Consider the following 17,035-nt stretch of genomic DNA (forward strand, 5'->3'; position numbering starts at 1 on the left):
GCTGAGAAGTGACGAGACATGACAAAGGCAAAATTATTTTCTATTTTTTTTTACTATAAGTGAAAATAAAAAAGAAAATGAATAGTTGACGACGTAAATATTACTAGCAGAAAGGCTGAAATCGCAAGAATATAGTTATAGTAAATACTACTAAATGCATACGTCCTTCGTAAATTGAAGATCGGCGTTACAAACGTATAAAAATGACACCTGAATGTGCCATTATTTGTTACCATAACAACCATTTTATCAAATTCTTTAGTTCTACAAAAAAAGGACCCGATTTAGACAGTAAATCTTTACAAACACACATTTATTTCTAGTTCCATGCTAACCCAGTCATTTACTTTCTATTGACCTTCGATATCGCAAGATGTTTGTACATGAGGTTATGCCCTTTTAGTGCCCAGGTTACGAATGCAAACCATTGGTTTACATGGATATTTCTTTACAGTGCAATTTTCTATCCCAAGATAGTTTAGTTCCGTCACTTATAGCTATTATATATCTATTTTGGCTATTAATTTAATCATGCATCATCTTTTATGCAACGGTCTATTTTTACACTGGCCGTTCTGCTGGTGGTACTAGCATTTAATTACACTGCAAACAATGCACTTTGTCCCATCATTTGTACCATTGTTCTCGTCTACTCAACGAGCTTTCGCATCTTTCAGGAACATACAGAATATTCACAGATGAAGTCTACACACACGTTGCGTTACAACATATCCCTCAGAGAGAAGCAAACAAATAATATGGAGGATTGGACAATTAATAATATCAATAATGGTAATAACAAACATATTCAAAAAGATTTTTTGGTGTCGCACCGTACAAGCTTTTTGTTGCACGCTTTTCATTTTTTTTTAAATTAATCTAATTTTAAAGATATCGGGATGCCATGTACAGTGATGCAGTCTCTGCATCTTAGCTTCGTATCTACCACCTGTTACTTCCTATTAAAAATCTATTTGTAACACATTTGGCTGTGTAGTTTTAATTGATATTCAAAAAAGGGTTTAATTTATTCTATTTAGAAGAATATACTTCGATTTGAAGGTTTAGTATTTACTGGAGGGCGCTGTTTCTGATTTGACACTGTCTGACGTACAATAATTGAAAACAAAAGATCTCGGGATCGTTTTTACTAACATGGCATAGAATCGCAATGTAGATCATGCAGCACTAGGTCGAATCTAAAAGAGTACATTTTTCTTATACCAACCTTGTGCGGACCTTTATTTTAAGGGGCCGAACGGATAGTCGGTTGACATATTACATATATATATGTAGTCACTAAAAAAAAAACTATAGGCTGTATTCTCTTGGAAGTATTTATATAAACTGCATAAATCACTAATTTTATCAAGAAGCCTACACGCTTGCTGGCATTATTCTTCGATAATTAGTTCGTCCTATGCTTTAATTTGTGGTGTAGTGACAATCACAACTTTGGAAAAACTTTGAAGTTGCCTAAACCATTCACACACGCTAACAGTCCATAGTTTTTATACAAACACACCAGCATCAACCAAACACGCTACTTAACAATGGACAATAGACTAACGAGATGAAATTAAGTTTACATTTAAGAAATAGATGAACAATTACTATATATTTGACTGTGCTTCGCACTTTTCACGACTTCGAAGATTGTTTTCCGAAGCAAACTATATTCACTGAAAGGAATAAATTCGCGCTGTAGCAACTCGAGATTTTTGTGTCAGTATAAAAATTATGCGGCTCAAACCTGACAATGATTTCTATTAGAATAGCTGTGACCATTTACCCACCAAAAGTAAACCCTAAAGGCGTGCTTAAACTGAAATCTAAGACTGTCAACTAGCTTGTATTCGAGAGTGCTGGCAGCTATGTTTCTCGTCAATAAATTCACTAAATTGTATTTTGTTTACTCATCTCAATAAGATAACACCCGATTTATGAAAATTGAGGCTTAAATTAGAGACCTTCTGAAATGCGATTAAACTCCACATCCAGCACGATGGAAGATTATATGAATATGTTATTGACACCTTCGTGCTTATTTCGAGCTAATGTGATAGGTTCTCCATGCTCGGGAGTCAGTTGCATTACGTGTCATTTTGCGTCAGCCTGTCCTACTCCGTGTCATTAAGAAACAAGGATGGAACATGGTGAGACAGTAAGGAGCAGAAAATCTACCATTATATTTGGAGTCAGTTCTTAAATGTAGCTCTGCTAAATGTTTCTTCTTTTTTTACTTGCGTTCGAGCTATTCATACTTAGCGATCAGAACATTCGACCAAGAACGACCGTTTCGTCATTATCCTCCCGGCAGATTTCCTGGAACCCAAGTCGCGCGTAAAAATTTATCATGTTGTGGTCGGCTGCATTAAGCTTGACATGAGCGCCGTGACTGCCGTTAGCTTTTAAAGCGGCGATCGCACAGGCTAGCAGACGTTTTGCGAGTGATCCGTCATCAATCTGCGGAAGCAGTGCCATAACCAGCAGCGAAGGGTAGGCGGGGTACGTGGTCCACGTAGGCGATGACGGCGAATGTAACCCGTTAATAATTTCGTCCGCTCTAATAAATTAACCATAAACACAAGAAAAATTGGATGATTAAAAAATGTTAAGCCATCCGCTATGCTGAGTTAAAAAAATAACTGATTTGAAAGAGAATTCGTATATAAACATGAATGTATTTGCAATTGCCCCACAGATATTTTTGATTTTAGGTTATGTTTGCAAACAATAGTCTGTCTCCATTTACTTTACCTATATATCGCTTCAAAACGAAATAAACACACAGTAAATAAAAAGACAGCAGGTAATAGGCCCAAAGTGTTATAGAGCTTTAAAAAATAAATTAATTAACAAAGATAATAAGGCTAAAGCTGGGCCCACCGCCGATTACTACCAGTCACTGATCTACTTCAATACTGTTAGTTCGTAATAACTTAGTTCGTTCGCTTCACACATCATCAGGAAATCTAACCTGGTAATTTGGTTGGTTTGATCCTTGACAGCGTTTTCTTTTATTTCACTGGCTTCTACTGTGGGCAAAGGGTACTTCTCTTTGAGCTCGGAAGTCCAGGCGATGTCTAAACGCTTAAAGAACTCTGCTGCATTAACAGCAGCTAAGGCATATCCTACGACTCGGTTTTCGTCCTCCATAACAAAGCTAAACTCACTTGAAAGGGCCAAAAAGCCCCCAATTGTCCTGTAATATTTCGAAATTACGACACAGATAAGTATAAACGTATATATCAGATATACGGATCTAGTAATTTAAACTTTTTGCGCTCTACATGGAAAACACTGCGTTTTTTTTGCCCGCAGATGATTTCATAGAAATTGAATTGAAGACCCATCTACACTGCGGTCGTTGCCGCAATTAATATTATGGTTAATTTAGTTAAGTCATTAAATTAGAAGTTAGTTTTTTAATAAAAGTTGATGCTATAGGCTTGGAGACTTACTTGTCCCCGATAAGGTCGGGATACCCCTCAAATTCCATAGTTCCGTCTTCGCCATCAATACACGTTCGAGAACAGACTTCGTACACGGCTCTTTCATCTGAAGCTAGGTATGGCCGAATTGTGTACGTTTTGTTAATTGGAGTATCTGGTGCTTTGTAGAGAAACAGATCATGCACTGTGTCGAGCGGAAGCAATCGTTGAAGTTCTGCTGTTAGCCCACCACGAAAGACCCAAGGTTCCTGTTCACCAGGTAGGAATGCTTGCTTGCCGTAACCTGAATATTAAGCGCAAAGAAACCGATAAGAATGTTCCTACATATGTACATATACTACTAGGTCCTATATGTACAGTAGATAACTACTTTTATAGACATTGCCCCACATAGTGCATGTATGCTTACCTTCGAGTATGTATGTTTCTGAGCTAATGGGAAACAAAATGGGCTGTACGCGGTTAGTATTATGGCCGTATGTATACTGGCAAATTTGTAAATATATTCTATTGTTGCTAAAATTCACTCACTTGATTCTTACCTTTCGAATAGCCGATCCATTTAATGTAAGCATTAATTAAAGAGATTACTCCTTTTATGTCCCAAACGTACGGGTTGAGATCATAGAGCAACGACCGATTAGGAATAAACATAAGTTTCTCCGACAGTTGATTGACACGCTGCGTCATCTGATCGAATTTTGTAGCCCGACGGTACCTGCAATTTTATCAGCGTGCAAGGTGTTAATACGGTTGCAAATATTTCACTATGAGATGCCTGAATTAAAGTCTACTAATTTCAATGATTATTATTATTCTTAATCTCAAAAAACTCTGTATTTTCAATCTAGGCAGCATGTTTTTTCTAAACTTGCAAACTACTAATCCCTGCAAATTCTCTGGTGAAGTCCTATATATGTGAACGTTGTAAAGGTGTATAATAAAACGCTATTAACAGCAACGTCGGATCTGAACTATGCTCGTAAGTCATAGCGTATTGTGTTTATGTATAGAGTCTTACCACTCGTCCAGTTCGGTGTCGTTGCGTTTTGTTGCGACATAGTGCGCGTTTCCTTTAAGCCACGCAAAATCCTGCAGGAACTCTATCCCTTGTCGACCGTGTTCAAACGGCAAATAGAATAGATCCACCAGAAGGCCAACTTCTGACGAATCAATTGGACCGCCTCGAGATTTTGACGACTCACCGGGGTCTTCCGATCCATTGGCCGCCGATGGGGGTAATGGGACTTCTTCTGTCTGCAAACAAAAATGGTTAAAAGACGCCGTTTTAATTCGTGAACTCGTTTCTAAAAGCATACTCATGCTTCACTGTGATGGTTTAGGTAAAATTTTATGTAGTGAATTATGCCCGCCCAGTGCCTCAAATAGAACAAACGTCTCATCCTCCACTGAACAAAATTTCGCTATATTCAAACGCAGAATCATTTTGCTTAAGTAAATTCTCAAAACAGCTTGAAATGTCCCATAACGCCATAAGGCCACTGCGTGTTCAGTTAACGCAAAATAAGGTGGAACAGTGAATTGATTAACAATCAACTTCAACGCCAGTTGAGTTTCCTTCGTTAAAATTTTGGGTAGACACTGACGTGATCATTAATGAGGTCTATTGCTCTACCTTCTATCGTGATCCTGCACTTATATCGCAACATTCGTCGTCGCTTAGCTTGCGTCATTCGTGCAATGCGTTTGAACAGTTGTTTTTTTAATTGGGTTGTGCGAGTGAAGTGAATGCAGCATTGATTGCAAGGCAAATATATGTACCTTATTTTCTACAGAACAGAATCGTAACTACGCACGAGTTGACCACTCACGTAATATACTTACTCAAATATACTTAAAAAGACCATTCCTTGCAGAGTGAATTGAAATGCTTTAGTGGCGAGATGTGATCACAATCCTTTTCCCTAATTTTCAATTTTTGTGTACGTTGGTGAATTCCTTAAAACGCTAAAAAATCAGCATGTGAACAATCTAACAGCGACAATTAATTTTTACCGTAGATCGTGATTCTCAGGCTTATAGGGGATCTTTAGTGTCGAAATCTCGAAATGTAGTCATAATTAGAGGAGAAAAGTCTCTGTTAGAACAATTTTACTTCCGCCTATTTGAGTGTATACTAAGCTGCTATTGAAAATGAAAAGCATTTTTTATACATGATATTTAGATGATAATATTTCGCATGAACCAGCCACCCCTCGTAGTGGAACCATTTCTATATACCTGCATTTCCTCTTCAACAGCCTTGGTTTCGACCTCATCAACCCCCACGGGCAATTCATTCGCCGCTGGAGCTTCAACTGGCTCGTCTTCTACAGTTCCGTCATCAACCCTTGAAGGACTAACACTTCGCGGCGGCGTAGGATTACAGTCCATAGGTTCGAGAAGGTTGCTTGCAATTGCTGGCTTTGCACCACCAGATGATCCCGTTCCAGATACCGTCGTCGCTGATCCACTCACTAAGGTGCTTACCAACTCCGAGCTCAATGGCGGCGCTAGAACTTCACCAGAACTCGTAACTTCTATGTTTGTTGCTGTTGTTGAGGCTGAAAGATAATAGAATAGGATGATCAGATACTAGCGCAGTTTCCATTGACTATTTCAATGTAGAAACGTTTTTAGGGAATAATGAAATAGGTAAGAAGCTGACGTTTGTAAGCGGGCTTTGTCGAAACTGTAGTTTGTACGTAGACCATATAGCCATAACGGTAATTCAATATGACATCAATACTAATCATCAACATTACTATAAAAAAATTAAATTCCAGTGTTCGGGTTCCTCTATAGAAATTGGTCCTCAACAACTATAAAATACTTTTTTCATATATCGGTATTTGCAGAAATATATTCTGCTGCCACAATGCAACGAGATGTTTCCTAATAGATACTAACCGGTGGTTGTGTTTGGAGGTAGCAAAGTATCTGTGTTAATCACCCGTCCATAAGCGCTCTTTGTTGTATTGTTGAACTCAGGTAGCCATTCTTGGATAGCTTCCTAGAGTAACCCGAGAAATTGGTCTCTCATAATTACAGGTTCTCATAAAGTCAGAATTTAAGAATATATAGTTTAAGGATTTATTTCGTGTGACGCACGTTACGGAGAAACAATGAAATGGAAGAAGAGATGACAGAAACGAAACTTTAGCCCAAATATAAATGCACCAATACTCTTCGCTTACACTAAAATGGTAGGAAAGTTACAATATCATAGTGCGACTGATCGTTACCTGCAGAGCTCGTCGAGGATGGTATGAATGAGCAGGTAGTCGAGATGGCACCTCATCCTCGGGAAAATCCACAGGCAGTGGTGAAGCCGCGGAAAGGGTGCCTCGAGTACTTCCCAAACATGATGCCCCTCCAGGACAAGATATTGAACCACAGCTATCAACGCTCTCGCACGATGAACTATCATCCACTGAAATTATGAAACACAGTCGAATTAGTCAAAGACACAGATCGACAATCAAATATCTCAATCTGCCGCTTATCACCATCATCGACAGTAACCATTTTCTAAATCAATGTGTGGATTTACTATATTAACGACGAATTTAGAAGATGAGAAAGATCTTAGTCGCTTTTATGGGTATAACTTACGTACTTTATGGCTTTGGTAACACATACCACTTTTACACGCGTCCGACGTGCATCGGCTCCATTGAGCAAGAGTATGGATAGCGATAAAGTTCGCTTCATATTCGCAATTTGGATTTGTAAGGACTCCTCGTAGGTGTGGAATAAGACGCGTTGAGCGACCTGAATAAGGACCAAGGAACACCCGTTTGTGGTCGTAATCGTTCGCGTGGAGATTGTCCCAAATTAAAGGCGAACGACGGAGGATCTAGAATAACAGCAGACAATGACATAACCGACTCAAGCTCGTATACTTCAGGAACTGATTTATGGCAAGCTTCCCTTTGAGTTATCTTACTAGCAGCTCAATCAGGATCTTCAGGTATCAATCGTGGTAAATATGTAGTTCAGTTGACGTTGGATGTGAGGATAGATGCCAAATTGATCTCTAATCCTCAAGAATGCTACTGTTGCAATTCTTTCGCCCTGTTTTTTAAGAGACTTCGGCGACCAGCGCTGACAGACAAACTCGAATGACCGTTACTTTTTGTGTTTTTCGACGTAATAATTGAACGAGCTATTTAGTTTTTTCAAATGAAGGCCAGACATGCAATTACCTGTATGCGAGGCAACTCAGCAATTTTGCCTTAAGCTCAATAGTGTATAGTAATGTTCTTCAGCTACTATCTGTAAAGATAAATTACTTACGTCTTGTAGTTCCTGAATAGATTTAAGAGTGATGTTCTTTGAGATCACTTTGTTCCCCGTCCACATTATATCGATGCCTTGTAACAGTTTCTGGCCAATTGTCGATAAATACTCGGAGTTTTGCACGTTAGGCACAGCCCGAGACGCACAGTATTCTGAAATTCAATTCAGATATATGTGTATATATGTATGTGTTATATATATATATATATATATATTCACTTTTTAGCTCACGAACCTGTAGGGCAGAAGATAAATTTTGGTTGACCTAACGCCTGGTACATTTCGTTCGTTATAGCCACCTGGGCCTGCGCGAACGTCTCAAACACTTCCTTATCGGCAGCGCCAATCTCCGGTTCTATATCATCGAAAAGAATCGCAAAAGCCGTCACTCCAAACGATGCAATCTAAACAATAAAATAAGACAAAAATAACTTTTGTTGTTTATGATATTCAAGCAAAAAACGTAGAAGGGTAAACGCCCAGCTCAAATATTTCCATGAGAATGGGCTTCCCAGATTCCAGAATACCCTCTTTTTTGCTATATCAAGTATGAAATAACTTACCATTAAATGAAACTAATTTTTGAGTGAAAATTAGCTGCCATTACCTGCTCGAGTTTTCTCTTAAGCGTGGCCACTTCTTTGGCGTTGCTGTAGATAATATCTAGGCCTGGCGAAATAGCATAGTAGAAATCTATTCCGTTTTCTTTTGAGGCCGCTATGAGTCCTTGTAGCTCCTCGGCCTCTTCGACTGTATACGGTTCTCGCCACTGCGCACGATGTTTTGCATCATCTTTTGGCGCATACATAAACGTGTTTAGCTGCCAACATCGCATCCTGAGTCGGGAATCCGGGCCAACAATAACACATGCGTGTTTCGGTTTGAGCGAAATTGCAAGAGTTGTGCAAGATTCAAAAAAACACATGAAAAAACTATTCTTGAAATGTTAATAAACGTTGTTAAGTTTAACCCATTTCGTCAAATAGTTATAGATGCGTAACGTTTTCTGCAACTTCAATTTTGGCAAATCAAAGCATTTTTAACAAAATATTAGCGCCTTTACGACTAGCGCAACACAATTATTGCCTGCATTAAGAATTACATTGTAAGTGTGTTCCTAATCAATACGATATTGACAGTAATGTTTTACCGATAATAGGTAATAGTCTAAGTGAGCTATAAGTCATCAGTGTATATATGCGACGAACGCATTCAGCTTTAGCTTAAACATGATGAAAGTGTTGAGACGCACTTGATGAATAAATCCTTTCTTTGTTCGGAAGTCCATGGTCTCCCGTAGAACCCTGTAATAAATGTAGGGCACTATGTGTTAATCCTCTAAAACTAAACGCTTTTGTGGGAGATCTATATTGAGGAATAAGAATTTAACTTCAAAATAGAGTAGGTGACCTGTGCGAAACGTTAGGGATCTGCGGGCAAGGAAAAGCTCAATTTTCATGGATCAAGTCGTTTGCAGTGCAGCGAAAAGCCTCTTGAAATTGACTTTCTCTCAAAAAACTTCAAAAATCCTTAATTAGCATTAACTGACGAAAGCGTGAAACAATTATTGACACTTTGCCACCCAAAAACAAGAGTTATTCCCTATAATTCGGTTATTCGTTGTCACATCTAAAGCTCACTTGAGCTATACTATTAGTAAGGTATGATATATTTATTAGACACCATAGCTTAGTTTTTCAATCATAACTACTGAACTAGCGTTTTATGGGATCTTTTCTGTTCTGAGTTTTGCGCGCCCACAGAACGTACAGCAAAATCATCTTAAGTTCGCATCGTGCTTAGGATTAAGTAGACAAGGGATGTTATGCTATCTGACAAGTACCATAGCGTTTTTAGAGCTGCGTTCGTCAGTAAAAGAAGCCATTGATAAATGGACCTCGTAGTAGGCTGTCAGTCATGAGAGTCGGCTTTCAGTAAAAAAGAACTACTGCTTCAGCGCCACAATTTGCTCGTTGATATTGATGAAGGAAGTGCAAATAACACTGATAGCACAGAGAGAAAAGCTTAGAAATATAACCCTTCTATCAGTCACCGTATATACAAATAAATCCGCGATCGGTGCACAGAAATGCTACAGCGACGACTTTGTTATGATGCTTTATATACTTATATTACATCCTGTGCTCAAATCGCAATTTCGTTGTCTCAACTCATTGCGCCTACAAATTGATTGTGATATAATACGATATTACTGGAATGATATATCTGCAACATTTGCGGCTCAAGTGGAATTTATGATCATGCGATTTCTATGGATATCTAGAATTTTTCTGTAATTTTGTTCAGTGATTCACTGAATTTACTGCACGTTTAAATGCGTCAAAAAATATTCCACTGCGGCAAGTAAAGTGATCAGTCAGTTTGTCACGGCCAAAACATCTCTAGCAATGGAAGATGCCATTGCCAACTTACTCGAAACAAGCACGTTCGAAAGATTACCAACAGAATGTAACAGCTGGCTATGTATTTAAAAGAATTGTGCAATTCAAGCTTCTGATTTGGTCATCGAAAGCCATACACGCCATTAAATAAATCCAGAGTCAATAATTCTCGTTTAAAAGGTTACATAGCTGACGATTCGACACATGATGTATTTAGTAGTAGTTAATATACAGGTTTCCGAAATCCGCCTCAGAAGTTCACTATAGCTGTGTTAGCCATCAAAGCCTCCACTTTGATAAAAACGTTCGTTTTTGTATTTTTCGGATTCTGCTTGTTTAGCTGTTGTCTTCATGAAGCAGCAGCTATCCCTGAGCGCTTCTACTTCTAAAGCTTGGCTTCCGACCTTTTGCCGTTTGTACTATTCGCATAAACAAAAAGTTCCTGTCAGCCGAGACATATTCAATGTACACCTATTGTCACCATATCGCTTCAAACAACGCAGAGACACAATGTTCGCTAGTAAAGGAAATGTCCGTCTGAGGGTATACCCATATGGAAATACAATAGTATTAAATAATAGATAGCCTTTGAAGCACTCACTAACCTTCCACCACACCGCAGATGAATTTGGCGTCCGCGTCCGATCCACCATTCTCCTGAGGCATCTCGTAGCAATCAATGGCAGTTGACAAGTAGGACCAGCAAAGCTGTCTAGACTAATAATGTAATCAAGCGTCTCAAAATGTCAGAGATTAATAAAACAAAAGGCACCTGTTTTTGGTTCGTTCCTTACTTTCTACTTAGCAGAGTTCCAACACATGTCATTTGCGAATGTTTGCCCTTCGGGTTGCTGCGCCTTCTTGCACTAGATTTTTCTTTGCTATTGCTCTTAATGTGGGCGCCTATGGTTAGAACCTGTGGTAGGTGGTTTGATGACAACGGTAAAACCACGATACTTCACTTCTATAACATACAATATGGATGGCAGGACGGCACTATTTCGAGATAACTATGTTTCCGCGCCTTAGAACGGCGCTACATGCAGCGCTTTTAATTGACCTCGTTTTGTTCCTGTTCAATGTCTTGATTTGTCTTTCGTTTGTCCAAATGTAGATGACGTAGTATCGTAAATGGTTTGTAGCTCTGTAAAGATGAAGCTGTTGCAACTATGTATAATCATAAAAAGACGCCACGATTTTTTTCCCTTGCCTCTATACTCCAGCAGGTACGCAAATAACCAAATAGATACTCGAGCCTCATTTACGCGTTGCGCGTGTCTCAGCTTATAGCTTTAATCAGTCATCAAAAAATTTCTTTTTGGTTTCTAAAAAAACACACTCGGTCGCTTGTTTGCTTGCTTGTGAAGCAATAACACTGTTAATGCGTACGGATTCACAATATCACACAGGCAAGTGGCGCACTACAACAATGCAATGAAACAGATCGTGGAATTAAATTGCATCAAGGCAAACTTTGCCACGAGACTCGTATCTGGATGCCTATGGTGCTCTCCCTAGGAATTTAAATACCCCGAATTTAACGCCTTCACTTGCTCAACTCGGCCCTTTTTTTTTGATCTTTCTTCCCGTTCGGCAGTGCTGCGAGAGCTCACGAGCACATCAATCACTGCGAAACGCTTGACTAGAACCACGATCCTAGGGCAGTAAACTATGCTTGACGCTTAATGGATATTAAGAGCACCAAGTATCTTTGTTCGGCTATAGGTGCTAGGCAATTCTGCTATCGACGACAATTCACCCGTTTGGGCAGTAGCGAAGCCTGAAGTTCGCGAAGGCGATGTTCGTCGTCGGAGAGCGCAGCGTTGTTTCACAAGAACTCTGCCGCAGATTACGCTACAATAAAAAGTTTGCTACAATATCACATATAAAATGGAAAAAATGTGTTCTTTCGACGACGAGTGTTCTCTGTATTCAGTAATAATTCATGACCAGCTAAACTAGAAATAGTAACTACAAGGGAAATAATAGCTGAGAGGACAGCTGTACATGTGATTCCTAATTAAATACGAACGGGTACAGCCAAACGGTACCGGCAGGACGGCCAGGGCTGCGCAACAACGACAGATAATCAGCTGCTATTGGACGGATAAAGGGACCACTTTACCTCTCTCACAACAACCTCGCGTCATATACGCATTCAGAAAGAACACGTAGGCAAGCGTCAACAACAACACTGTCGACGACGACGGCTGTGGATACAGCAAAACATTAGAACGTCACTAACCGCTATTGGTACCGGGCTGGTAATGAGACGATCTTGGAATATGCGGCTGAAGTTCAGATGGTTTAGTTCCGTTGTTTAGCGAGGGATAGGGCGTCCGCTATCCAGAGCGCGCGAATTTTCTGAGAACGACCTTCACAAAAACGAGTAAGAGAAGATATGAGAACAAATCGCCGAGCCGGTGCCGGCGGATAAATGCACTAATAGGCTATCGTCTCATTAATGGGCCACTAAAATCTCTAACATAGGAGTTGTCACCTCTTCTTACCATTATTGATAAAAGTCTGGCAAGTCGGCTATGTTATCTGGATAGCAATAGTATGTACTTAGTCGACAAACGTATCTTTGGTTGGTTACATTCTTGTCTACGGGATAAGAGATGTTAAATAAAAGATTGTAAAGTTCAACACACTTGATTGCCTTCAATATACCTAGCTAGCATTTGAACTTAAGAAAAAGAGGTTTACTTACGACTCGATTGTGGCTCAGATCAGATTCAAAGATTAACCTCTCCATTTTAGTATAGTTGTGTAATTGTTATAACACTTGCGTTGGAGGTAGACAAGAGACACTACCCTTGGCAACAACTCTGATTGTCTGTCAATAATTGGGTTTTAGGTAATTAAATGACCCACACTCGTATCAAGACAAAAGGAACGCAGCTCAGCATGAGGTCGTTGACGGCATCGTTTTAAATCGACGAAGTAAGTCGATGGCAAAAAATGAGTCCAGTAGGTATTGAATAATGTCTTCAAACTACAGGATGAGTCGCACTATCGTGACCATTAGTACTACTACTGGATAATGTATTTCCTTGGCCGCACCATAAATATAATACGCGCAGAGAAGAAAACGATTTACGTATACAGATTTATTCGACAATTTTAACGCCAATAGCCTTCAGGAACAGTTATCAATGAGATTTTAGAATTTCTGAAACAATAGATGCCCGTATAGTTCTATGATCTATGGACCCAGTCCGTCGTACAGCGAATGGTGATGCAGGGTATTCTTTATTTTATGCCATAATGACTTGCTATCATACATTTAATCTCTATCATCATACTTAACACATTGTGCCGTATCTTAAACTTGTCAAATGTGGTACTGATAAACTATGTGGGAATCGTATAAGAATTAGTAATTTCTATGAATTTACCTGATGTATTATATGTATTACATATACATATAAAATATATGCATTATATTAAAAAAATCTATTTGTTGTGTTTGCCCTAGTTCACTCTAAAGACAACTTCGCTTGGCGATTTTCTGTATATTTTTAGAATTTTTCTTAGAAAGATCCTCTATTCAATAATTAATATTTAATACAGCCATACTTATGGATAAATAATTTGATGGTTACTTGAGATTTTTTTCGAATGCTGTATATACTGAACATTTTTTTTGTACACTTGAAAAATCAACCAAAATAAAAGATACACTGGTTTGTGTAGCAGATTATTATCAAGTATTCCCGTTCCGCATTTCACTGTCGTCATTTACCGTTGGCGGATCATGTCGCTATTTACGGACCAAGGCTATGCTTAACCAGCAGAGAGAATTACATTGTGTGCAATCGTTAATTGCTACATATTTGTGTGTTGCATTGCCGGCCCGTAAACACAATTGCTAGCAATTTTCAGCTTAACGCAAGCCTAACGACTGTGTTCAAATCATTGGCAGCAAAACCTTTTTCCTTATTAACCGTCAAAGACAATGTAGCATACGTCAAATTCTGTTTAATCGGTCAGTAGTAAATATATTAGAAGATTCACAGTATATACACATTTCGTTGGTAAGCGTCTTATATAGAATTTGAGATCGTCAGTTACGAACTTAGAACGATCGCAGCACTTTTTGAAACAATCTTGAATTGTGTAGGAAATTTATCTCACACAAGTAAATACATAACGCGTATACTATAGCTCAAGGACGTGGTATGTCCCAAATAAAAATTCCAAAGCCAAGCAATTTGCTAAAGCAAATTGAATGCAATTCATTTTACCTTCGGTGAATTCCATCTTATTCACTCGATTTCGTTTGTGACTGCATTGCGCATAGCAGAAGTTGAAAGAGTTTGTTTTGGCTTTCGTATACGAAATATCTTGACGATAGCTATATCAGAATGACAAGACTGGGTTTTGTCGAGATGGTCACAGTGGTGATACCACTAATAACGTTTTATAGCTTCAGTTTGAGCTACAGCAAGAGCAAAGTTGGGCGTACGGATATCACCAGAGTCGCATATATCTTATAAGTATAGGCTGCAACCAGCCTAAAGTATTCACGATAGTTATACATACTGCGTACATGCCATGATCTAGTTTGATCGCATTCTACAAGCTTGGGTTGGAGTTATTTGAAAATCTACTTCAGGCAAACAATTTGTTTTCGCCATGCGAACATCTATCGAGAGAATTATATATGTATTGCCTAGTTTATGGCAGCTGCTGTGGAGGGTAGTTTTTGGTAGTTCTAGACTATTACCCTGGTCAGTTCTCTTACTTTCGACGAAAATAATCGAACTCGTTAAGGGCGCTAAAACGTGGCGCAAAGTAGAGCTTGTCTGCCTGAAAATAGGAGCGAAATTTAGAAATACAACATTGATATAATGTAATTAGGCAGTTGCAAAAAAATTAGTGTTCATTTCAGTTGTTTTTGATACCGTGGCAGTGAAGTCAGATTATTTTCCACTGTAGTTTTTCTGTTGAAAACATTAACGGCATGTTTACCTTCATGGCATCATGCTGTGCTTAGAACACACTTTAAGAACAAGAGCCTTTTGCTAGTTGGACTGCGCAAGACTGCTGAATGATGATTGTGCAAAAGAAAACATAACCATTATTGCTAAACGCTATTTTTACAAACAAATTTTTTATTACAAGTTCAGCTATTGTCCGTATCATTTATATGGATGAATAGTTTTAAGCCATGCGTCTGAACCTAGATTCACTTCTTTATTCCTCCATAGCGTGCTCCAGGTTATGACCAAAAACGAGCTGCCCTTACTCGGGCCATGTTTAAAGCTAACTTTACGATTCTTAACTTGTACTGCGATTTGCATAGGTTTATAATGAACATTTCAGTCCTATTATAACCATATATTGGCGTGAATAAGTTATGCTACCCTATATGTTATAAAAATAATACTAATAAATCGTCGCAAATATGCGGCAAATATTGGAAATAAGTTGATTGTTATTATTGTTAACAAGTTAAAAGCGAAAAGGCAATTGTGTGAACACGCTGCATCTAGCTAGACGTGCTAGATACGGAAAAAAACAGAAGGTATTCTTTGAAGGGCTATCCTACCAATGGCATTCCTATCAATACACGCATGCGGAAAGCCTCTTTTTTATCTACACGCCTTTGATATGTTAAGACCGGTACATAGCTTTCACAAAGACAAAAAACTAGCGAAAAACGTTAGGTATTATAAGAGAAATAAAAAAGACCATCTCTTTAAAATTTTACCTTTCCAAATTAATTATCTTACTTATCTAGTGTTTTTTTTTCTCTAGTGGACCTTTCGATGGCCTCGAAGTTGTCGGCAAACAGGTCAGCTGTAGTGGATTCCTGTTTATACACTCTTTAAGGACAGTACGCTCAATACATATATGAATGATCTATTTCCAAATTTTGCATTGGGCGTTTCCTTTCTTCCATTATTTAATACAGTTAATTTAAATTATTCTATTTTTGAACGCGATGTTTCAAATATACTACGAGTGTCTAGCAAAGGTAAGAGACAATTTGATCATCGTAGTCTGCAGGTGTGATTAGTGGAACGGAGTAGTTCTTGAGAGACTAGAGTATTTCGTGTAAAGGGTATCTGCGCTGTAAAAAGGGAACTGTGCTATTTCCCGGTCTGTCGCAATGCAAAGCTCGCCCGTGGTCAATTAATTCATGGGACCATAAAAGATCTATAATGGGAACAACAGAAATAACATTTTTAAATAACTCTATTTGGCGCTTGATTCTGGACAAGATAAGAGAGCCACAATTCGAGCTTCCGGCGTTAAGTTCGTAGCAGAAGTTCTGGACACCAAACTTGGCTGTGTCAAAAAAATTGTCCAAGAATTTTGTTTCTAAGGCCAAACGGCCGTACCTAAATTTTACTATCGGATTAATGGATAATGTAAATTGTAAAAAGCTTCCGAGAAATTCTAATCCTTGGTCTGTAGCTTTAGCAGCCATTATCGCTCTTTATATTAAAAATCTCGAAGATGTTCATCACAACGGGTTTGTCCCAACCTCAGATTTTAATTGACTCGTTCAAGGTAATCTCAACTGATTTTTTTCTCGTTTCTCGGTTTTTTTTTTACCTCGTACCACATTTAGCAACTGCAAAATTTAGAGAACCAATATTGGCTCGGTTGGATCAATTGATATCGTTGTTGTTCGCCAGATAGAACAATTGTAAATTGCGTTTCCTATAGATAGCTTCAGGTTGGTGATAGGTTTTCAGTCTTGAGGATAAGCTTCTTTTCAATTTGAAACACTTGTCTTTGAAACCTACCGGAAAAGCTTATCGTAAGTATTTATTCTAGACCTAGTTTGTGCCTAAACAACGATTACTCCTCATTGTTTCGCGGTGTCTGATCTGAAATCTGATCCCGTCCATAGAATCG

The 17,035-nt window shown here is 38.6% G+C and overlaps 1 protein-coding gene across 5 annotated transcripts; it reads right to left on the reverse strand.

Annotated features, from left to right (window-relative positions):
* Nucleotides 1-283: 283 nt before the first annotated feature.
* On the reverse strand, nucleotides 284-11,091 carry Oga (O-GlcNAcase). Of its 5 annotated transcripts, none has more exons than XM_086974167.1 (15): nucleotides 10,954-11,091; nucleotides 10,765-10,816; nucleotides 9,010-9,061; nucleotides 8,365-8,593; nucleotides 7,993-8,161; nucleotides 7,755-7,909; nucleotides 7,098-7,314; nucleotides 6,701-6,888; nucleotides 6,366-6,468; nucleotides 5,697-6,019; nucleotides 4,477-4,712; nucleotides 3,998-4,173; nucleotides 3,465-3,738; nucleotides 2,981-3,205; nucleotides 284-2,566 (listed from the first exon to the last, which is right to left on the reverse strand). In XM_086974167.1, exons 4-15 carry the CDS (start codon nucleotides 8,590-8,592, stop codon nucleotides 2,272-2,274), a joined length of 2,589 nt encoding a protein of 862 aa, XP_086830293.1. In that variant the 5' UTR covers nucleotide 8,593; nucleotides 9,010-9,061; nucleotides 10,765-10,816; nucleotides 10,954-11,091; the 3' UTR covers nucleotides 284-2,271. The 5 variants fall into 5 exon arrangements, with proteins under 5 accessions (XP_086830293.1, XP_086830292.1, XP_022670815.1 ...); XM_086974166.1 differs by having other exon boundaries at nucleotides 8,365-8,689; XM_022815080.2 differs by lacking the exon at nucleotides 10,954-11,091 and having other exon boundaries at nucleotides 10,765-10,905.
* Between the last annotated feature and the right edge of the window lie 5,944 nt (nucleotides 11,092-17,035).

The sequence above is a fragment of the Varroa destructor genome, unplaced genomic scaffold (genome assembly GCF_002443255.2).
Source record: "Varroa destructor unplaced genomic scaffold, Vdes_3.0 BEIS01000007.1, whole genome shotgun sequence".
In the NCBI taxonomy this organism is placed as follows: Eukaryota; Metazoa; Arthropoda; class Arachnida; order Mesostigmata; family Varroidae; genus Varroa; species Varroa destructor.

What these genes read in the sequence shown, in the direction of transcription:
- Oga (XM_022815079.2), bottom strand. Translation starts at nt 10,825, where the DNA reads ATGCCTCAGGAGAATGGTGGATCGGACGCGGACGCCAAATTCATCTGC. An exon ending in CATCTGCGGTGTGGTGGAAG is followed by an intron (nt 9,062 to 10,764) that starts GTTAGTGAGTGC and finishes CATTTATTACAG; the next exon opens with GGTTCTACGGGAGACCATGG. An exon ending in CAAACCAACCAAATTACCAG is followed by an intron (nt 2,567 to 2,980) that starts GTTAGATTTCCT and finishes TTAATTTATTAG; the next exon opens with AGCGGACGAAATTATTAACG.